This window comes from Macaca mulatta, chromosome 2, assembly GCF_049350105.2.
Source record: "Macaca mulatta isolate MMU2019108-1 chromosome 2, T2T-MMU8v2.0, whole genome shotgun sequence".
NCBI lineage: Eukaryota > Metazoa > Chordata > Mammalia > Primates > Cercopithecidae > Macaca > Macaca mulatta.
In genome coordinates, this window is record NC_133407.1 from 62,993,335 (window position 1) to 63,017,502 (window position 24,168).

The following is a 24,168-nucleotide window of genomic DNA, read 5'->3' on the forward strand; positions in this document are numbered from 1 at the left end:
TTCAGATGATGAGCTTATGTAGCTTAGTGTAATTAAAGGAATAGAAACAGGCTTAGCTGCTGTGGGAACACAAGATAGAGTAGTCTTTATTGGTAGATATCTAGGAAATCTTTTATTTTTTAAACATTACAAACTGACCTAACATTGTGAAGGAAGCTTTCTCTGCCTTCTCCTTTTACCTTTTCTCACAGTAACCATGAAATAAATTTGATTCTCACCTCTCTTCTTACCTTACCCCAAGAGAGATCTTATTTACATACATATAAATATAAATAGTCTTTTTCATAAAGTGTACAATGGGATGATGTAACCTAAAATACGCTATACCATTTTCTCCAAATGCTGAATATTATGAAAGACAGAAATTCCCCAGAGAACTTTTGAGCAGCTGCTTTGAATAATGATTACTGTTTACTTAACCATTCCAACATCACCCAATCAAAACTCATTTCTTTCTTGGCCTTATAGGTTTATTGGTAAATGGCTGAGACAAGGCCAATAATGGACACCTGCCATCTCCTTTTGTATTTGGGCTGGAGGGCAAGGAGTGGGGGGCACCCTAATCAGGGAGCTGTTATCAACTGGACCAATAACAGTGAATCCAGAGAGACTTCAAAGACATAGGATTCACAGGGACTTTAAAAGTGAGGAATTGGGAATCTGTATATACGACGTGCCACAGAATCACAGGTCGAACCAGCATCATTTTGCCAAGAAAGTCAATCATCCTTTTGTCTCTAACAGTAATAACTTTTGTATGATTTTCTGGAAGAAGTAAGCAGAATGGTTGTATCTGCTCAGCGTTAGCGAGGAAAGAGGTTGTCTAGTTCCAACTCAGTGAAATTGCCTGTCTGTGGCATCTTTCTTGAAATAATAGATGCATACTCTAGCAACCTATTTATAACATGCAACATATCTTTTACATTTCATATTAATCTCATACATATACTAAAGATTTGCTTTAAAAACCCTTCATATAAGTATTTCCAAGGTGTGTGTCTTTGCAAATGGTAGCTTATGACCTCTTTTTTTACACTCTTTGAAAAGCCACTGGGTAATCTAAAAAAAAAAAAAAACAAAAAACAAAAAACTATCTTTTTTTATGTCCTCCTCCAAGGATTACTTCCAATATTCTAAAATATTACACAATTTCAAAAGTGAAACAAGATTTGAAGTGGATCTTTTGAGGAGTAATAAGATTAAAATGGCAAAACAAATTTAATTATGTAAGCAATTCTTCTCCTTCACAAACCTAAAAGAAAAGCAAATTGGTATTGTGAAATTTTCTTTGTCTAATAAATAGCCTCACTTTACAATAACGCCAATGACCCTGGTTTAATTAGGTGCAATTAATTTTGTGCAAGCTGAATTTGACATCTTGCTAGAGGCACAACCAGCTGTACCCTGTCTTATGAATTTTTTTTATCACCAATGAGAATTCAATTGCCTGAGCTATTGCAAAAGAGGGGGAGGCAGGAAGAAAAAGGCCACAGGGCTGCATTTTATATTTAAAAATGGCTCTAGTGGACAGCTGAATGTTTAATTAAAAGAGCTTCAAGGAATTATTTTTCATTGGTGCATCTTTGACAAGCTATGATGACTTTATTACTCTAGTTTGCATTCTCTTTGGACAGTGGTCCCACACATGTGTCTAGACACACACAGTTCACGTGACAAGGCTCCATTGAGAGTGCACAAAGCTGCTAGAAAACATTCTCACTGACTGCAGGTGAGCCATGGCATCTAAGGTTTAACGCCATCCTTTTATTCAATCCTGTTGTAAAATTTTCTGTCCTGCTTGGATTGTTCTCATTCAGATTATTGTACACATTAAAAACCCATGGAAGGCCAGGCACAGTGGCATGTGCCTGTAGTAACAGCTACTCAGGACACTGAGATGGGAGGATCCCTTGAGTCCAGGAGCTTGAGGATAGTTTAGGCAACACAGCGAGACCCTGTCTCTTAAAAAAACAAAACAAACAAACCATGGAAGAGATTTCTGATGAGAACAGAAACCATTAGTGCAGTCAACAGATTACAAAGAAGAAAACAAGATCCAATGGCTATAATTTGTGAAATGCTTTCTAAGTAGACAGAATATTTATGTATGGCGTTAGAAAATCAGTGTCATTGAAAACACTATAAAAAGCTTAGATCCTGCCATATTTGTCCCCCATTCTTCCAGTCTCCCTGTTTCTCTCACCAGAGACAATCACTGTTCCAGGATTTGTATTTGTTCTTCCACCATCGATCATGAGGTGGTGTATCCACATGCTCTGTTACTCACCATGCTTTTTCACTCATCAACATGTTTCAACACTGCCTGCCTGTTCACTAGGCAGGCAGTGTAGTGTGGTGGGTACAAGCAGGGTGTTGGGAACTAGAGGGTCTGACTTGAAATCTTGACTCTGACACTTACTAGCACTTACTAATGACTTCATTTGTGGCTCAGTTTCCTCATCTGTAAAATGGGGCAATAATTGTGCCTACTTCATGGGGTTACTGTGAGGAAGACCAGTAAAGCACTCAGAAGAGTGCCTGGACGAGAGTCAGTGCTGCATTAGTAGGTGCTGCTACAATATTTCATTATCCTTTGTATTTACTCTTAGACACCATTGATTGAAAGACAAATAGTTATTTTATGTACCAGTAAAAACGAAAAGCCACTGCCATTCAAACGGTGACACTTGCCTTCTTAACATTTATAATTTTTATTTTAGTTATTGAAAGAGTCGTTTTAGACTTTTTTGGATATACGCTTTTATCATATGTCTCTTGTGCACACAAAAGAAGAAAAAAAGGTGAAACACGTTGGCAAATGTAGTTCTAAAACTTTTTCACATTTACAGTCCAACTCTCCACTTAACCACTTTACCTGAGAGCTGTCATGTCTCAGCTTTTGGGCCATCGGGAGATGGAGTACATCACCTTCCAAGCCATTGTACCCCCATCTGCAAGGTTTGATGCTGGAGCTTGTTGTTCTTATCAGAAGGCATGAGTGGACAACCAGTGCCCACCTCTTCCTTGGGGATTATTACCTGGTTTGTGGGCTGATAGGGTTAAGTACTGCAATCATGCCACCACCTACCTGAGGTACAGCAGCTGAGATACATCCCTATCTTAGGCCGGGTGTGGTGGCTCTTGCCTGAAATCCCAGCCCTTTGGGAGGCCGAGGCAGGTGGATCACCTGAGGTCAGGAGTTCAAGATCAGCACAGTCAACATGATGAAACCCCCATCTCTACTAAAAATACAAAAATTAGCCAGGTGTGGTGGCAGGCGCCTGTAATCCCAGCTGCTCAGGAGGCTGAGGCAGGAGAATCGTTTGAACCCTGGAGGCGGAGGCTGCGGTGAGCCGAGATCATGCCATTGCACTCCAGCCTGGGTGACAAGAGCGAAACTCCGTCTCAAAAAATAAAAAATAAATAAAGACTGCAAAAGGTAAATAACCACGCTTCATGGAATCAATGCAGTCTTATCGATCCACTGCGTTCTTTTTCACAACTGCTTAGAATTCAAACAGTCACAAACTAAATCATGAAAGCCAATGTTTTTGAGATGAAGCTTACCATGGAACCAAGCCTAAATAGTGTCCCCAAAATGTTTCTAAACATGAACATAAAAAGTGGTAAAGCAGTGCTTTAGTGGTCAAAAGAATAAAAGAATTGGCAATTGAGATTTTCACCTACTTCAGGAATATGCCTCAAAAACACACACAGGCACTGACTTTCCGCTGTCATATTTTTACCCAGTCCGCATGAACATTTTCAAAGGTCTGGAAGGGGAAAAGTATTTCTTCTCTAACCTTCATTGCCTCAACAGCCGAAACTCATCAGCAGGTGGGGTAGATAGATATTTAAACTCTGTCTGGGCTGAGCAGAATAAATAGGCAGCCTGGCTTTAAAAATACAGTTAAATTTATATCAATTACGTTAGAGTCTATAATTTACTGCAGATCCAAGGAGGAGAATGAAATCGAGACTGAATTGAGGAGGAATGTCAACAGTTGAATCACAGTCCATCCACAGAAATGTTCACTTATAAGAAAATGTTTCTTGCTGCCTACGGATCTCCCACGACCCCTAGCACTCTGCCAAAAACAAAAACCCGGCCTGACTCATGTGTGAGTCAGTCCCTGCATAGACGTGGCTGAGTCAGACACACAGCCATCCTCTTCCAGCTATCAAACACTGATCTACTCACCTTTTCTCCAACACACAAATGCTAATCATCAACTCAGTCATGTTCTTTCCTTTTCTTTTTTAAATTCCTGCCAAGGCTGAGCACAGTGGCTCATGCCTGTAATCCCAGCACTTTGGGAGGCCAAGGCAGGTCGATCACGTGAGGTCAGGAGTTTGGGACCAGCCTGGCCAACATGCTGAAACCCTGTCTCTACTAAAAATACAAAAGCCGGGTGTGGTGGCAGGTGCTTGTAGTCCGAGCTACTCGGGAGGCTGAGGCAGGAGGATCACTTGAACCCAGGAGGCAGAGGTTGCAGTGAGCCAAGATTGTACCACTGCACTCCAGCCTGGGCAACAGAGTGAGACTCTGTCTCAAAAAAATAAAAAGAAAAATAAATAAATCCCTGCCAAATGCCCATATGTAGCACCTCAGAGGTGCTCAAAAGAGGAAAATCCAAAGCCAACTGAATCTCTTTCGCTAACAACAAAAAAAAAGTATATTTCCTGACATTTTTTTCTATGCATATATCTGCATATTTTTGTTTGTAAAATTGAAATTATAGCATAGGTACTATTTTTAGCCTACTTTCTTTTACTTAATAGTTGGAAACTTTCATCCAATCTAATAATATTGGACTATTCTTATTCATAAGATTCATCTAATATAATAATATTGGACTAATCTTATTCATAAGGTTAGTATTTCTACTAGCTGCAGAATAGCCCATCATATATTTCACCATAATATACTTTATCAATCTTTATTGTTAGGCATTTAAGTTGTTGCCAGCTTTTTGTTTTGGTTTTGGTTTGGTTTTGCTTTCTTTCTTTTTTTTTAATCTTTCTTCTCTTTTTTCCTACCATTAATGAATTTGTTTCATCCTTTTTAAAGTGCTCTGACATTTCAAGACAGACTTTCCTGAAGTATCAGTGTTGTGATAGTGTGTAATTTAACTTCTCTGAGCCGTTGTTTTCTCATATGTGAAACAGGGTTCACAGTGCTACTTCATGTGTATCTGAGGGTTACACGTAAAATAGCAAAATGCCTGGCACATAGTAGATGCTCAAAAATAGTAACTTTTAATTTCAGAATACAGATTACTTGGAAATTACTTGGCCTTATTTAAGATGGAAGTAGATAACATTTGGTGCCTATGAGAGATGGCAGTTTTATTCCTAGCATCAGAAGAGGCCTTGTTCTGGTCTTTCATTCATGCTAGAGAACATTTCAGTAGAAAATGCATTTTCCCAACATTAAGATTCTGTAATTCCAAATTTAATTACATGAGAATGGTCATTAGTGAAGGAAATGGACACTGTAGAATTAGATGTAGAATTAGAACCAACAGCCGTCTGAGGAATGCAAGTATTTATAGCTCTCTGGAGATTCAGGTTAGGATACAGGGGCAATATTTCTCCAAAGAAAAGCTGGTAAGTGGTAATTTCCCTTTTCTATTAGTTGCCTAAGTCAGTGAGGAGATTCTGTGGCCATGTTGTGCCACAGAATGGCTGGTGTGCTTACCAGCTATCATGTGAACATGTACAGATGGAAGGGTCCAGAACTAGTCTTAGAAGAGCAAGTGGAAAAAAAGAGAGTTATGCATAAGATTAGGAGGAGAAAACCCAGAGAGGGCCATTCACACTCCAGCTACCTTTGGAGCTGCCTTCATGAACTTCTGCTGAGGAAGCCAAACGCCTGAGTCCTGTAAGATGGGGATCAGGACAGGATATAAAGAGACATAATGTCCTCCCCAGTCCTCTCTTTGGCATATAGTTAGAAACTACCCATTACTCCTCTGGGCACATAACTACCGGAGGGTCAGCTTTTCTCTCTCTCTCCTGTATTCATTCCACTCAACCTCAGTTCCCCAAGACCTCCTTCCTTCTGTAGTTCTCTGCTTTTTCAGTCTTCTGGTTAACACCTTGTTAATGTCCAGGTAGCAAAAGTATTTTCCCATATATAAGACAGGGAGATTCCACTAAGTGTTTCTTGAGGTCCCTGTTTCACATATGAGAAAACATACGCTCTGTGTATTTCACATTTCTATCTATACATTGTAACTTAATGATCCAAGCGCTTGTTATCTGTTAGAAGACCTAGTTTTTATTTGCATCCGTTTAATGTAGGGGCCACGAACCATAAAATGCCCTCAGGAGCCGAAAAGATACATAAGTGAGTGAAGTAGCACAGATAAAAAGCAATAGAGAATACTGGGGACTGCAGTAAACTAGAACGTGCCCTGACTGACAGGGACACCAGCCTATTGGTGCCTTGAAATTTACAGAACTATTATGGCCTGATCATCAAATGAATGAATGCATGCATGCATGCATGAACATGTAACTCTTTTTTCTCTGCATTATATAGTTATAAAAATCATTTATAGTCATTTTGTGTGTGTGATGATTTTTGTTGGACCAGCAATATTTGCTAAAATATAGCATTGTATTTTCGTAACAAATATTGTGAGGCAGAAATTTTGCCTTTCTTTCTTTTTTGTGTTTTTGAGTAGTAATAGGCATTTCTGTAACTCAAGGTAAATATCAACATAGAACAGTCAGTAGGGAAAAGAAGGGAAAGGGGCAGAGTTTGCAGGACAGGAAGACTATTTCACAATTTACAAGGAGTAGCAGTACGTCATTTTAACCTAACTGAACACATTTTATAGAGACACCATCACACGTGCAGTATGTCTAAAGCTTACCCAAACCTCAATTGTTCTCACATTCTTTCTTCATGACAGATTCTCGGAAAAATGAAATGTGTTTATAGCTACTTGAGTAGTTGCAATCCATATTTTATGTTTCATCACTTTTGAAATTCTCATGAAACAGAAAAAGATATCCTATAAAACTATGGGCAATTTTTCATTATATATAAAATCTTGAAATCATACATCAAAGATCCTTCAAAATAAATGGAAATAATATATTTTAATGACCCAGCCACAAACTAGTTGGGGATACTGAGTAATGAATGGCATAGCAGGACCAAAGGCTCTCAAGCCACACTGGTTGTAGGCAGATAATGAGCAATGCATGTTTGAAATCCCTGGCCTATGGGGCGTTCCCTTTCACTCTGTTTCCTAAGGAAAACCATACAATTGCCTTGAAATTATAAGCAAGTATAGGAGGCATATTTCCTTTAAAATTATATTGCCAGATACGGAAAGGATCTAATAAATTCAAACCTGAGGCTAAGTGTAGTATAAGGGAAAGGCCACCGGATTCTGAAATCAGAAGTCCAGCCTGTAGCCTTTTGCTTTGTGAACCTGTACCAGTTACCTATTGCCACAATGATGATGCATAATTTTTTTAAAAAGCCACCCATATCAGTAGCATACAATGATCAACCTTTATTTTTCCTTAGGATCCTATAGGTCAGCTGGGTGGTTCTGATCTGACCTGAGCTTGGACAGGCTTACTCAATCATCTCCGGTCAGCTACACGTTGGCAAGGTGTATTTACTGCTCTTGGCTGGGCTCTCACACCTGTCTAGGGCTTCAGTTGAGACAACTGCCGGTTGAGCTCTGTGCTACAAAGTGGGCTCTGTGCTACAAAGTTACACTGCCAGCAGGCTAGCCTGGACCTGTTCTGAGGGTGGTGGCAGGGCTCCCTGAGGGGGAAACTGGAACTTCCTCTGCATTCTACTGGCAAAGATGAGTTCCAAGGCCAGCCCAGGGCTAGGGAAGTAGACTTCACTTCTCAATGGGAGAAGCTGCAGAGTCACATTACAGAGGAGATGGGTATAAGGAGAGGAAGAATTGAGACCATTTTTATAAAGAGGTTGTCACAGGTCTGGGGCAAGTCATTTGACTTCTCTGAGTAAGTATATCTTGCCTGTAATCCACAGCCCCAGGAGAGAATGTAAGTGAACATACTTTAAAATTCAGTGCAACAGTTCAAAGTGAAGTGAACCAAGGTGCTGTGGACAGGGGGATAAAAATCTTACTAATGAATCTTGAACACTTGTACATAGATACTAGTGGTCTAAGCAGGTGCTGGGAGATTCCCGTTCCTAAAATCAGAAAAAAAGCAAGTAGTTCCAGGCTTCAGAGCTGGTCTCAGACCAGCCCAATCCCGGTCACTACAACCCAAAGCCAAGAACAAAGTCCCGATTCACAATGACCACTGCTCCTCTAGAAGTCACCAGCAAACTTCAGGGCCACGGCATTGTTTCTCTTAGGGAATAAACTGCTCTTGTCCCTGTATTTTGAAATAAAAGTTACCTTTATACAAAATCATATTACCACTTGGCTGAGTTTTCGAGATATTCTCTTCGTAGTTAAAAACTTTTCATCTCTGCCATCCTCTCAATTCCTGTGCATATTTTAATAGTATCCCTGGTAACAGTAGTTGGAAGTCAGCACCAGTGTTTTCTAAATATCAGCCTTCCTCACTGTAAATGCCAAGCAGATGAGGTTGCTGTGCAGCCTCCCGACCAAGTGCCCTCCTGCTCCTGGCCAGTAGGCACTGTCACACAGAGGCCACTCCTGCTCACACTGAGATGTCCAGAAGACATACTTAGTCTTTAGCTCTTCATGTTTCTGGGCATTCTCCATCGAGGACACCCTCTTTCCAGACCCCTGGTGCTCCCTGTCAGTAGCTCTGGGCAGCAGCGTTGGTTTTGATTGTTTTGTGGTATGTAAGGGAGAAGAGCTTTCTGGGATAACCAGGACAGACCTTTCAGAAATGAAATCGACAGGCAAGGCTGACTTCCAGCAGTCTTTGCACAGTGCTCTGGTAAATGCCACTTGAAACATCAAGTAACCTTGAATTGGATACCTTGAAATTATATCTCTAATTAACAAGATGAGGATGGTGTTTTGTTTTCACCTCAGACTGTGCTTGAGAAATCTAGGTAAATTAGGCCCCCTGCAGCCTGAATTTTGCAAGACTGGTTGTGAGGGCAGCCAGATGCACTGCAGTGTGAGGGACAGAGGCCCGGGGAACTTCGGTTTTCAGATGTGAGCCTCAAGAACAGCCACGTCTCCCAGGGTGGACAGGGTCCTGGAACAGGGGTTATCTGTTCTTCCACCCTGGGCACAGAGGCCTTCAGCAGCACCAGGTGGCCCCACTCATCCATTCAGGCTGCTTGGGAGCTGTGGTTGAGTTTCACTGAGAGCTGACTTCTTCTTAAAACCCGCTTAAAAGCTAAAGGCAAACAAATCCTTCTTGAAACCTGAGCTCGTTTTAAGATGTCTTTACTAAAATCCCCTCTGAACCATTAGCTGTTATGTCATATAATTTCCTTTTCCTGAGAGTAACATTCTTGGTGATTACCACTGTAAGGAATTATGTCTCACCCTATAAGAAGCTCTCTTCAGTTTCCCATGGGGATAATGTGGTACTAAGGCGATTTTCTGAATTTCTACCTGCGGCATTTTTTTTATTTTACACAGACTACTAAATCTCCCCCAACTTTTTTTTTTTTTCTTTCCTGAGTTAGACTGTATGGGATGTTTTAGTCTGGATTAATCCTTCAAAAAGAAGTCAGCATAGCAGCAGAACAACAGAACTTATGATCAAACTTCTTGTGAGTGAAAATATATATCTCTGGACATTGTAAACTTTATTTTGCTTTGTATTTTGTATTGTGGGTTATTTTATATGTTTATAATCTGTGTATCCAGTAGCGAGACCCTTCTTCTCAAGACTTTATTCAATAAATAGAAAATGCTACGTAATCCTAGATTCAAATTAGGATTTGTCTTTAAAATGTGTCTGTTTTTAATTTGCTAACAGTTTTTTTCCCACCATCTTCCAACCCATAGATCTTGAGTATTATTATTAAAAGGGGGTTGATTTTATTTTTTTAGACTAACAGACATTAAAATTTCTAAACCTGCATGGAATCAAAGGGTAACCTGAACATATTAGATTTCTCCAGGAAAAAAAAATATATATATATATATATGTGTGTGTGTGTGTGTGTGTGTGTGTGTGTGTGTGTGTGTGTGTTTATGTAGGTATGTATGTATATCCAATGGATGAAAGTAAAAAGGCGGCAAATCCTAGCTCAATAGAAGAACAGACTGCCTAATAGACAATGTGTCGTCTCAGAGAGTTGATTCTACATCAGGGATTATTGTGACAGGACAAGCAGTATTAGAGTAAGTGACTTTAGAGAATCACTTCACCTCTAAAATTCTGTTACTTTTGTTTAGACTTTCAACAAATAGAGAATGGAGACCAACTCACATGTGCAGGTCACTTGCCCTGCACTAAGCTCTGAATGAACTATTTTAATCCTTCCTGCATAACACTGGGTTTGCTACTATTCAACCCATTTTACAGATGAGGAAACTGAGGGTCATAGAGCTTTTGTAATGTGCCTGGAGAAAGAAGTAAGGATTCAGAACCTAAGTTCAGCTCACTCCAAACACCTTTAGATGTTCAGAGTGGGGTGTGTTGCTTTCTAACCCCTAGCTCTGTGCCTGGCTTCCCTTGCCTGTGCCTTGAGGGTAGGGAGCGAATAGAGCTGGGCAGACTGAGGGAATGGCTGCATTTTCTTAACAGGGTTTGTAAGCTGGGATTTTCAGTAATTATAGAATTTAACAATAGGTGGCAGCGCATACCCATAACAATTATGGTTCCCGTGTTAAATCAGATTTTCTTTTTCTGGGTTCTGTGTTATGTTCAATAAAAGAAGCACTTTAAATGAGTGATCTGAGCAATTTCTACAAAGCATTCCTACCATTGGAATTGAAAAGTCAAATCTCAGGTAAGTTGTTCTTGACATTTCTCCCTATGGCAGTAATAATGCCAGAGAAATTCAGCGTCCTCTGACCTAAACCTGGCAGTGTCCTCTGCCCTAAACCTCACCTTCCTTGGGATCTCTTCTTGTGTAGGAACCTCCTTTGCCTTTTCTTTCCCTAAGCTTAAACAGAGACTGGGGCTACTAGAGATGCTAGGAAGACTATTTCTTTAAAAACGCTTTATCGCCAAACAGTATTGAAATGTGTTCAACTTCAAAAGAAGGTTAGGACAAAAAGTTGGCTTTGCAGTCTGGCCTGCGAGTGGCAGCTACATGGTGAGGTTACCCTTTGTGACTGTGCTTCCAACAACATCAGCCCTGGAGCTTCAGGATTCACCACACATATAATGGCTTCCCAGAGGTCTCTGTCCCTGAGGTTCTGTGTGCAGGAGGCGGTCTGCAGAACCTTGCTGTGTTCTAAGGCTGCACCTTCCTGCCTGGGTTTGGGGCTTCCTTACATGTTTTTAAGTGTGAACGTGTGGTGTTTTTCTTTCTTAATGATATAAATGAGCTCCCTCGGTTGGCTTTTGGCAACTGCCTTAAAGATTTCCTTCAGATGACCCTATTCTGTCTATTTGGGAGAAAAGGAGTCTTTCTTCGGAGAGTTGTGGCCTTGGGATGCTGGCTCCAGTGAGAGAGTCTTTGATTGTCCCCTGGGACGGGACTCTAGATGACACCACACAGCCTTATTTGCCTGAGGACCCCATTCATCTTGATTGACAGGACTGTAAACTCAAAGACTCAACACATTTTTATTGTGTGCCAACTATCTATTTGGTATTGTGCTGGGTGCCCTAACATTTGGCCTTAAATTATTTTTCACTTACCATGAAACTGGCGAGGAAAAAACTCACAGAACATTGGAAAATCCTCTACTAAGAGTTATTCATACGTGGAGAGTAATATTGGTTGCTCACTTCTACATGTGAAGAGCACATAAGACTACTTTCTGTTAGCAAAATCAGACAGTTCTATTGGCTGAAGCCAAATAACCAATAGCTAACTAGAACTAGTGTCCTGTTTGTTTCTGCCCAGACTGCAGAGTGGGATGAACTTGCAGATATGCTTTGTCAACGACAGTGGCAGTGATAAGGACAGTGATGCTGATGACAGTAAGACTGAAACCAGCTTGGACACCCCCTTGTCTCCCATGGTGAGTCCAAACAGCACCAGCTGAAGCTCGGTGTTGTGATTTCCTGGCCATTTAGCTTCTTTTCTGTTGTGAATCAGGAACAAACATTTCAGAGATTAAAAAAGAAAAGTTTCTTGGAATTGCATGCTTCTAAAATTTGACAATGATTAAAAAGTCAAAGTTGTAATAAAATAGAGATATATAAGCTTTCTTAAAGCTAATAACTATTTTCATATTAAACCATTAGGGAAATCACCAGCCTGGGCAACATGGCAAAACCCTGTCTCTATAAAAGATACAAACATTAGCTGATCATGGTGCCTATAGTCCCAGCTACTCAGGAGGCTGAGGCGGGAGGATCACCTGAGCCCAGGAGTTCAAGGCTGCAGTGAGCTATGATGACACCACTGCACTCCAGCCTGGGCAACATAGTGAGATCCTGTCTCTAACGAGAGAGAGGGTGTAGTTCATTTTCAAGTTGCTGATAAAGACATATCCGAGACTGGGCAATTTACAAAAGAAAGAGGTTTAATGGACTTAGCCAGTTCCATATGGCTAATGAGGCCTTGCAATCATGGCGGAAGGCAAGGAGGAGCAAGTCACATGTTACTTTTTAAAACCATCAGATCTAGTGAGACTCATTCACTATCACAAGAACAGTGCAGGAAAGACTCACCCCCATAATTCAATTACCTCCCACTGGGTTCCTACCACGACACATGGGAATTGTGGGAGTTACAATTCAGGATGAGATTTGGGTGGGTACACAGCCAAACCGTATCAGAGAGAGAGAGAAATTAGATATGCTCTAAAAATTATAAAGAGAAAATAAGCTAAATCCAGTTCTTCCCTATTGGGCTTAGAAATATGAGCTCATGTCTTTCCTTCACATTACAGAAGTTGGCTGAATAATCTTGGGTGCCTGTTGCTGGAATTATTTCCTCTCTGTGAGGTCTGTCTATAGCCTTTTTTACCAAAGACCAACAAAGAGGAAACTGTTGTCATTGAGTGCAATGTGACATCAGAACATCATTGGATACCTGAGATCCTGTCCACTCAAAGAACCTACGTAGGGCCTTGGCTCTGAGTCAATATTTTGTTATGTCTGGTCACTTCAGGAAAGTTTTGAGACCAAGAATCAAAGACATATTTCAAGGTTGTTATAAATATATTTCCCATTATTAACTATACTGCTCTTTCTGTTTATGCTAAAATCTATTTTAAACTAGACCCTTTTTATGTTACTTTAGATTTATCAACTCAAGCAGCAAGTCACATTGATGGAGGAAACTCTGAGCTGCTCTGGGAGAAGGCTCAGAGGGTATTTTAGCCCATGTCTAAGTGGATGCTAGCTGGCATGCATGGAAGGCTCAGGCTGCTCTTTTTCCCTTTGCAGAGCAAACAGAGTTCTTCCTATTCTGATAGAGACACTACTGAAGAGGAGTCTGAATCCTTGGATGACATGGACTTCCTTACAAGGCAAAAGAAATTGCAAGCTGAAGCCAAAATGGCCCTTGCCATGGCCAAACCAATGGCCAAAATGCAAGTAGAAGTGGAGAAACAGAACAGGAAAAAGTCTCCCGTCGCTGATCTTGTAAGCAGCAAAAGCTGAAATGCAAGAAAGAGTTTGGGGGCCAGAAATGGTTGACACTGTCCCAGTCCTTTCCCAGAATTATGCAAACTTGGGTTTCTCTAAGGCAGTTTGTAAAAAGTCCTGTCATTGAGAAATGATTAAGTTTGTTTCCTTTTCCTTCCTACTGTAGCGCTGAAAAATACATAAGCAATAGATTTCACAAAAGTAAAGCTTGCTCTTGATTGATATCTACTATTTCTTAGGAACAATATTAGCTGTCATGGGAATATTTAAATTGCTTTAAAGCAATCTCAGTCTAAGAACCTACTGGTCCTGGCAAACTTACTATTGCTATAATTCTCATTCTCATGTTTCAATGAAAACAATATAGCATAGTGAACGGGAGTCCTGGACTTTGGAGTTTAAGTCTAGCTCTGCCATTGACCTGTTATGAAGTTCTAAGCAAGTTACTTCTCAGTTTTCTCTCTATAAAATGGGGATGATAATGCCTGTGTCAGAGTATGATTGTGAGGATTCGGTGAGATAAAGTATTCAAAGCACATAGCACAGTACTTGTAGCATGGTATAAATTATTAAATAGTAGCTGATACTAATTTTTTCCTTGTTATCAATATTATTGATATTCCTTGGTAATTCATTTGTGGCTATAACATTGACTCACAACCAGTCAAAAAGCTTTTGATGCTGGGAGTGTTGTGCTTTGATGCCAATTGCATATTAGGTAATGTAGTGTGGATGTAGGGCCCCACACTGGGAAAGACACGGCCTGGGAAAGCTTTTAATCACTGAATTGCAGTGGGTGGATGAGTGGATCTTTTAAGAGAAAACTGAGTCTTACATTCAGTGTGTTTGTGGCTCTATTCACTCCTCCATTTCTTCCCCTTTGTATCTTCAGCTGCCACACATGCCTCATATAAGTGAATGCTTGATGAAAAGAAGTTTAAAACCCACCGACCTGAGAGACATGACTATTGGGCAGCTACAAGTGATAGTCAATGATCTCCATTCCCAGATAGAAAGTAAGTGTAAGATATGCTTGAAAATAGGATATTCAATGTAAAACATCATGGAATAATGCTACTTCTTTGGTCCAGTTTTTTCATACAACATTTCATTGGGTTCCTGTGTGATTGCAAGGAAAATAAGAGAATTACAAGGCTCTTTTTTGTTGTTGTTATTTGTTTTAGCTGTAAAATGTTCAGAAGCTTTAAGAATTTTTAAAGATTCACAATAGTTACAGGTCCCTTTTATTTATTTTAAATCCCCAGCTCCTAGCACAGTGCATGTACCTGACTTACAACACCTGTTTCTGGAACACAATTCAGTAGTTACAAGTCATTTGCTGTACAAGTATACTTTCTACTTTAGTTGTATACACATTCATCATAGGTATCATCATCATCAATAAAATTAAATTAGACACATTTCCTGGGACTCCAGATGGTAGAAGTGTGTGGAACCAATATGTGAAAATTACAGGGTGACAAAATATGGACTTTTCTCCCCAGAATAAAGAAAGACCTTTAACAGAAGTGGCCACAGGGAGTGGTGAGTGGTGCTCACTCAAGGTGATTGGTCATGCAGAGAATAGGCAGTTTGCTTGGCCTGATGAAAGAGAGAACATTCTCACTTAGGCAGTTTGGTTAAGCCAGATAAAGTCACAATCTCTTCAGCCCCAGGGAGGAATGAGTCTGTATAATTATATGATATTACAGATTAAAAGAAATTCAAGAGATATGCCAACCAAATGCATTCAAGTAAACCAACTATAAAAAGAGAAGAGCATTTATGAGCCAAACAGGGAAATTTGAATACTAACTGAATGTTTTAGTAAAGATTGATTTATTTTAGGTGTGATAAAGGTGTTGCAGTTATGTGAATTTAAAAAAGAAAAGCCGGCCAGGCACGGTGGCTCACGCCTATAATCCCAGCACTTTGGGAGGCCGAGGCGGGCGGATCATGAGGTCAGGAGATCGAGACCATCCTGGCTAACACGATGAAACCCCATCTCTATTAAAAATACAAAAAATTAGCTGGGCGTGGTGGTGGATGTCTGTAGTCCCAGCTACTCAGGAGGCTGAGGCAGGAGAATGGCATGAACCTAGGAGGTGGAGCTTGCAGTAAGCCGAGATTGTGCCACTGCATTCCAGCCTGGGTAACACAGCGAGACTCCATCTCTAAAAAAGAAAAGAAAAGAAAACCCCTGTCTTTTAGACATACATACTAAAGCATTTACAGATAAAATAATATGATAACTGGAATTTGCTTTAAAATAATCCAGTAGAAGTCGGAGAAATGATCCAAGCTTGGCCATGAGTTGAAAATTGTTAAAGCTAGTTAGATACATGGAAATTCATTAAACTGTTTTCTCTGCTTTCGTAACAGTTTGAAAATTTTCCATAATAAAAAGCTTAAAACTTCATATTGGAAAAAAAATTCTATGCATTAAGGGTTCAGATATGTAGATACTCTACTAAGTGATAGTATAAAAGGCTACCCAAGTGCACACTGGAAAAAATGAAATTTTTCCACAAGATCCAGATAAAAAATTGGATATATTCAGTGCCAAGTTAACACATGGAATATTGTTCTAAAATTAAGAGAAAGAGTCAAACATTTTGATTAAGAAACCATAGATTCACAGGATTTTTTAAAAATTCTACAACTACATTTTAATTTTAGTTGAAAATTACTTACTAGAGTTGTTATTCTTTCAAGTACTGAAAATGCTTTCTGATGTTTTACCACTAAAACATCTTCCTTAGACTTTTAAACACTAAAATTGCCATCTAGTCCTTTTCAGGAACAGATGAAATTTTAGACCTCTTTGTGTGATTTTTTTTTTTTTTTTTTTTTGGCTCTCTTTTTAAAATTGGAAACTAGTTTGACCTAAAGGCAGATAAATGCATCATTTGAAGTCAGGATATCTAAAAGCATTTCCGAGGGGGACCTGTCTGATCACCCCCATTCTATCTTTTGTTTTCCTGCCTAGAGCTCTTGCTAGATGGGTACTGTCTTCCATGTGTCTGGGACTAGCAGCTGTAATGCTTAGCTTCTCTGAGGGAAAAAGCAAGAGAGAGCTTTGGCTTGTTCATGTTTTTCAGTGGCAGGAGCCCAATTAACCCAGTGCACTGATTTCAGGGAGATTAGAAATATTTTGGGCCCAAGTGCAATGGCTCACACCTGTAATCCCAGCACTTTGGGAGACCGAGGCGGACAAATCACGAGGTCAGGAGATCAAGACCATCCTGGCTAACAAGGCAAAACCCTGTCTTTGAAGGAAGGAAGGAAGGAAGGAAGGAAAGAAGGAAAGAGAGAGAGGTGGAGGTTGCAATGAGCCAAGATCGCGCCACTGCACTCCAGCCTGGGCGGCAGAGTGAGACTCCATTTCAAAAAGAAAGAGAGAGAGAGAGAGAGAGAGGTGGAGGTTGCAATGAGCCAAGATCGCGCCACTGCACTCCAGCCTAGCCGGCACAGTGAGACTCCATTTCAAACAGAAAGAAAGAGAGAAAGAGAGAGGGAGAGAGAAAGAGAGGAGAGAAAGAGAACGAAGGAAGGAAGGAAGGAAGGAAGGAAGGAAGGAAGGAAGGAAGGAAGGAAGGAAGGAAGGAAGGAAGGAAGGAAGGAGGGAGGGAGGAGGGGAGGGAGGGAAAGAGAGAGAGAAAGGAAAGAAAGAAAAAGAAAGAAAGAAAGAAAGAAAGAAAGAAAGAAAGAAAGAAAGAAAGAAAGAAAGAAAGAAAGAGAAAGAAAGAAAGAAAGAAAGAAAGAAAGAAAGAAAGAAAGAAAGAAAGAAAGAGGAAGGAAGGAAAGGAAGGAAGGAAGGAAGGAAAGAAAAGAAAAAAGAAAAAAAAGAAAAGAAAAGGAAAGGAAAGAAAGAAGATAAGAAAAGAAAGAGTAAGTCTTAAGTAATATTTTCCTTGGCACCCTGTTGTTTAGAAATTTCAGGGGTTATTTCTTCAGGTCTTACATATCTAACTATATTACAAATCTGACTTTCCAATATCTTCAGATAATACTTTCTCCTAAAACAACCTGCACCTAGGGCTTCTCCTTTCCTAGGGCCGTGTGAAGGCTTTGAGCACGCCTGGCATACCTTCCTTTCAGCCGGCATCTGATGTAGTAGTCAGGCCTCAAGGCCCTCCTGACTGTCAGTGTGAGGGGAGAGTCCTGAAGCTGAAGGATGGAAAACTTAATGTGCTCCAGGCTTTGTTGTTCACATTTCTTCAAAACAAAACCTGCTTTTTCTAACAAGCTAGTCTCCTAACAGCTAACATTTATTTTCCCACCTTAATATGAAGGTAATTGGAAATAGTTCCTACTTGACTCCTTTTCTTCCCACACCTCTATAATTATGCAAATTAGACATGTTTCTGCAACATAAGAAGTCTAACCTTTTACAAAAATATCTTTCCTATTATGTGTAGCTGTTTGTGGGTATACTGGTTTGTAAATAGTTACACATTCTGACTTGGAGGCAGTTTTATCTGTTTTTAAATGCTCTTTTATTTGCCACAGGCTTGAATGAAGAGTTGGTCCAGCTGCTTCTCATCCGAGATGAGCTGCACACAGAGCAGGATGCCATGCTGGTGGACATCGAAGACTTGACCAGGTCAGTGTGGCTTCACTCTTGCCAAAGAAGAAATGAAGCCCAGGGTGGTCTGAAATCTAAGCATTAGGCAAAAACTAGTTCTAGAGAACTTCTTCCTCTACTTCCATGAATAACTCACCTTGCCTTTGCTGGTGCCAGCTGTTCAGATGGAGGAGAAGCAGAATTCCATTGTCCCTACCAAATGCATGCTTGTTAGCAACCATTTGGTAACAACCCACTTGTGATGAATTGTCAGTGCATTACTTCTCACATCTCCACCTAAATCAGGTCAGTAGTTCTGGTCTTGGAGGACTTTACCTTGAAGGACTGTGCCCTGGGAAGCTGGGCATAAGCCGTGTCATGTTGGCATGTTTCCAGACAAGCATCCATGTGACGAGTTCTCCAAAGCACAAGCTCTTATATGATCCAGTTCTTGATCGCCTCTGCCATGCCCAGAAGGCAGGGACACTGGCATCTCTCTGCAGCCAGAGTGCCACCAGATTGTTCTCACCGTGGGGAAACTCCAGGACTTGAGTTTTTAGCTGGGCTTTGCTCCAACTTCCTCTTTTTAAAGAGGTAAAAAGAATGCTTCCCTTCCTAAGGGACAAGGAAACTAGGCTAATGCTGGTCAAAATGTTGCATTTCTTTGCAGATTTCCTTGCAGTAAAGCATATCACTGTAAGCATATAAAGTACATGGAATGCTGTAAACATTCCTATGAGCACATATTTACTATGGCATCTTTTCTGAGACGGTCCATATGGAATCTTTAAACCAAGAGAGAGTAATTGCTATTAATCCCAGAAATAGTATTTAGAGAGTAGAAGGCTCTGCAAAGAAGGAACACCTCTTGTCACAATGATGTAAGGAGTTAACCACATGATCTACAACAATCCCAGAGAAGCTTGAAAACATATGTAGTGATAATAATGCTCCCAGCACCTACCATAGGACCTCATCTCAATGTGTAATGCTGGGTAAAATAATTGTCTAGTGATGCAATGATATAAAAAATGGTTTTAGTAGCAAAATGCTGGAAAAATATGTTTAAGCTTTCTTTTTTAAGAGTTACAAGCAGCACTGTTTTGTATGTTTTACGTATTATATTGCCTTATCCCTAGCCAAAAACAAAACAAAACAGTAAGCCTTCTCATACTCTTTGAACGTATTTGCCTGCATCTGAAATATCACAATAACACTCAAATAATATTATTGCCATCTAAAGATGTATTCAGGCACTACACCACCAGCAATTATAAAACATCCCTTTTTTGTTAGTTCAAGAAGTTTGCATGCAGGTGTTAAGATTATGGGAAATCAATGGTGAAATATACAATCAGGACCTACATTTTTTTTGAAAAATATATAAAGTCTTGCAAACTATGATTTACCTGTGACAGCAGAGATCTTTTCTCTGTTTCTCAAAATAGTATTGGCATTTCTTTTTGGCAAGGAGGATGGTGAGAGTCCCCGCCTCTTCTAAGTGTTAGGCTAATACTTAGGTTTGCAGCATATGTTTTTATAACTTTCAGATGGTGTGACCATCGGAAACAGGGCAGGCAAAACCATGGAGTTAAAAGGAGAGGAGTCACTAATTTAAAGGTGTTGTGGCATCCTTTGAATTGGGGCAGTCCTACCATAGGCCCCAGGGGCATGATGTCCTTGCCTAGCCTTTCTCTTGGTGAGAAGAAGCTTCTACATCTGCTCCTGGCTGCAGAAAAGTAACTTTCCTCATTGGAGGGACCTGAGGATACTTAAGCATCCCTAAAGGCAGCAGCCCCAGAGTCCTACAGCCAGATCTCAGAAGGCGGAAGGAGTAGCTGTGGGTCCTGCTGGGACATGTGATCCACCTCTTCCCTTTACCTATAGAACTCCTACTATTCCAGATGTCCATTCATCAGTAGTTCTCAATTTGGGTTGCACAACACAACCATGTGGGGAGGCTTATGAAATAGTGATGCCTGGATCCTACCCCAGATATTCTTATTTAATTATTCTTGTGGGCTAGCCTGGGCATGAGAATTTTTTTAAAGCTCCTAGATAATTCTCATGCATAGCCAAATTTGAGAACCACAGGTTTGGATGATGCTTCTTTGGAGAAGCCCTCCCTGACCTCCAAACACTTGGCTCTTTAGCATTCATTCTCCTCTCGTATGGATTGTCAGTGCATTAAACTTATTACACCTCCATGTAAATCAGGACTATTCCCAGGGGAGTTGACCCTGGCATGTCAGGGTCATTCCATGCTGGCATGTTTCCAGCACATGAACAGCCATGTGGTGGGTCTACAAAACAGCACCAGCAATTATATGACCTGCTTTTGATCATAAGACTGTGTTAAGACCTTCTCCTCAGTGTTCCTAACAGCATCTCATCTCTGTCATGTGGAGCCTTATGGCACTGTGTTTCCTTTGCTGTCTCTCCCCACCTGACTATGAATTCCCTGAAAACAGAGGTGAGGTCATTTTCATTCATTACTGCGTCCCCAGAGCCTAGCACAGGGCCTGCTGGGCACATAGTAAGCCCTCAATAGCAATTGTTGATTAAAAAAAAAAAAGAGTTTTGGTGGGGCTTCAGTGAAACAAATCCTAATAGCGACTCTTATATAACTTGCTGATAAGAACCTTTTAGTTTTATGGACTGAAACTCTTTCCCTCCTTTGTTTAAAATTTTAATGAAATTCACTATTTTATTTATGTCTCAAAAAATTACCCAATTTTCAATATTTTCTGAAGTTGTGTGCCATCTGTTCTGCTTTCCTTCTTGGAAAACATTTTGATGTATGTGTGTGCACGTACACAGGAGTGTGTGTGCATGTACATGTACAGAGTAGTATATTTAAAAATTGCTGTGAGAACTGTAATGTAATTAGCTACAGTGGAATCAAGTTCACTAGGCATCAAAATATCTTGATCTGGATTTGCTTAAGTGAGGCATATGAGTTAGTTATGAAAATATTTGATTCTTGTTACACATCAACAGGGCCATGAGATGTTCTGCTAAAGGGGACAGATTTTTTAAGGAATGGAGAGCTATTGATAAGGTACTTTTTCCTGAGTACCTTTAATGTTAGTTGAATAGTGCCATTTATTGATGGGCTGCTGAGTGTGGCAAGGACACTGTTGTCACTCCCCTGTTTCTGAAAGTATTTATAGTTTGTCTTCCCTGATATGACACACTCTGCATAAAACCAGTGAGTTCAACTTGACATCACTGACTACTGAAGTCCAGGCAGCACACAAACTATGCCTAAACCTTTGATTATAGCTGAAAACCACAGCCCTAGATGTTTTTCTCTTGCCAAATTTATCATTTCCTAAAATCGTCCTTTAAAACCATTGTCTTTTGCAGCCTTCAAACCCCATCGTTCTCTGAGAAGTGACCATTCAAGTGATGTAAACAGCTTGGTCACACTCCTCCCCCTCTGCCCCACTGTCTAACTCTGTCCCACTGTCTGGCTGCTTCACTGGCCTATTTTTGGGTTCACAGGTCATAATAAAGCTTGTTTTGGTTTTGTTTGTTTATTTTTTGAGACGGAGTTTCACTCTTGTCACCCAGGCTGGAGTGCAATGGCACGGTCTCGGCTCACTGGAACCACGGCCTCCCGAGTTCAAGCAATTTTCCTGCCTCAGCCTCCTGAATAGCTGGGATTACAGGCACACACCACCATGCCCAGCTAATTTTTGTATTTTCAGTAAAGACAGGGTTTTGCCATGTTGGTCAGGCTGGTCTCAAACTCCTGACCTCGCATGATCCACCAGCCTCGCCTCCCAGGGTGCTGGAATTATAGGCGTGAGCCACCAGACCTGGCCCATAATAGAGCTTGGTAAATAAGAAGACTCACCCTATCCTCACTGCCAAGACCATGCCCTTAGGATTAATTGGGGGAAAAAACATGCAAACATGGAATATCTTTACATCCACGAAGACCTGCCATTTGTTAGACATTGGCTTTTGCAGGAGTGAATTAGATTTTTGGCTGCAAGTTTCTGTCAGGAGTCTTAGTTAATATCTAGGTCTGTGTCTGCATGTGTCCTTAGATACAAGTAGTCAGTTACTCTCATCAGAACACCTTGTTTCGACTTTTGGCTTCATGCTTATTTCCATCTGTTATTTCCTTGTTTGCTATTTATTCCTTTCCTGTCTCTCTCCATTGGAACATATTCCCCATGAGAACAAAGACCTCATTTTCTTGCTTACCATCAAATCCCCAGTATCAGGACCCGTGGAAGACATATTTAATATTTGTTGGTAAAAGTATCCCAGATGTTTATTTCTTTTCATTTTCAAACATAACTTTTCTTCTTAAAAGTAGTAATGTCTATAAGTCTCAGGTTCATCCAGTGGCTTACTAAATAAAAGGAATCATACACAAAATGTAAAAATTAAGGAGTTCAAATCAGAGTTCAAAGAGTTTGAATAACGTACTTTTTCTTGATTCTCATCTATTTCACTGTCAGTAACTCTGAGTTTCAGTTTGCAGGATGCTGTAGCTATTGATTGAAAAGCAGTTTGGATCTTTCTACATAATGCTAAATAATTGTATTAATTATTTTACAGACATGCTGAAAGTCAGCAGAAGCACATGGCAGAGAAAATGCCTGCAAAGTGAAAAGAAGCCATTCAACCAGAGAACAAGCTAGAATTTATTTTGCTTCTGTGGTTGTAAAAATGCTGTTGCTAAAGGTGGTGCAGAAACAAACAAATATCAGTGTTAGTCATTGATAATGTCTGAAGCTTAATGTCCAGTGATTGGCCTTTGCTTCTTAATTTATTTTAATTTTTTACTTGTGCCACTTAATATCAGGCATTTTAATAAAATATTGTTACAAAAAAATGTACAGTACTGACACCACCACAAATCACGGTTAATAAAAGAGAGTAGTTTTAATTTTATTTTTATTTGTTTAGAGATTTTAAGTTGGAACAGTATTTTCCCATTGACTACTTTTCATTCTTCACTGTAGTTTTAAAGAAGAACTGTAAATGACGGTGCTATACAAGTCAAAAAATACATGCCTGCCTCGTAGTGAAGTTGTAGCTCTCCGTAATATGTATATTTTACTCAGTTTTCAACATTTTGTGAATGTTGACTACCTGAAGTTCCTTTTTAGATGTGCTATTAACATTCTGTTGGATTCAGAGGGTTCCTTGAAAGTTTTATGTATAAATATGTAAAATAAAAATTAAAACTTTGTTTCATATGATATGTCTTTTTGCTCACTAGCAAGCCTTATAATGGCTTAACCCCTCTCCAACTAAATTCCCCACCAGGAAACTTTTGTCAGTGAAAAAACTAATTGCTCTAGAGGACACACAAGGTGGCAAATTGCCCAGAAAATTATGAGTGTGAGTGCGTGTCTGTGAGTATGTGTGTGTGAGAGAGTGATCCGAAGAATACCAAAGGTCAGTAGCATCAGAGCCTGCACTTCTGTTATTGCTTAAGTGATCCATCTGGAATTGTAGCACGTTAGTATTTAATAGCTGCTGGTCTTGTTAGGGCACTATGACTGTATCAAACTCCATTTACTAAATTCACCACGTGAACTCTTTCTCCAAGGCCCGTTGTTGCTATTTTCAAATTTTTAACCATTCTGTTGGTCTCATGAAAGAAGATTCGAAGTCTAAAGCAGTTACAGACTGTTTCTTAATAAGTGGAGAGTTTCAGAAAATAGATTTAATTAGCTAATATTCATGTAGCGATTAGGGACCCATAAACTAAAGCAAAGATGAACAATTCAACATTCCAGAACCACCCACGGACCACCTGGTTTCACTCCAAGGTCCATGATGTAATCTGAAGATAGAACTTTAGACAACTGTCTCCATTTTCCTTTCTCAAAAATACTCAGATCCTAAGTATTGTAAGGAATTAAAAAGATTTGCCAATGTTCCTAGACAGCCTTCTGTTTCGCAAA

General features: G+C 40.0%; 1 protein-coding gene across 9 annotated transcripts in view; it reads left to right on the forward strand.

Moving 5' to 3' along the window:
• The window catches only part of SCHIP1 (schwannomin interacting protein 1), a 611,368-nt gene extending 587,916 nt beyond the window's left edge, over positions 1 to 23,452 (forward strand). For 8 of the 9 annotated variants that reach the window (XM_077990478.1, XM_028843207.2, XM_028843208.2 and 5 more), the window contains 5 exons: positions 11,972 to 12,089; positions 13,465 to 13,662; positions 14,558 to 14,681; positions 18,178 to 18,271; positions 22,811 to 23,452. In XM_077990478.1, coding sequence (XP_077846604.1) covers positions 11,972 to 12,089; positions 13,465 to 13,662; positions 14,558 to 14,681; positions 18,178 to 18,271; positions 22,811 to 22,862 — 586 coding nt within the window. In that variant the 3' untranslated portion in view covers positions 22,863 to 23,452. 9 annotated transcript variants of the gene reach the window in all.
• The last annotated feature ends 716 nt before the right edge of the window (positions 23,453 to 24,168 follow it).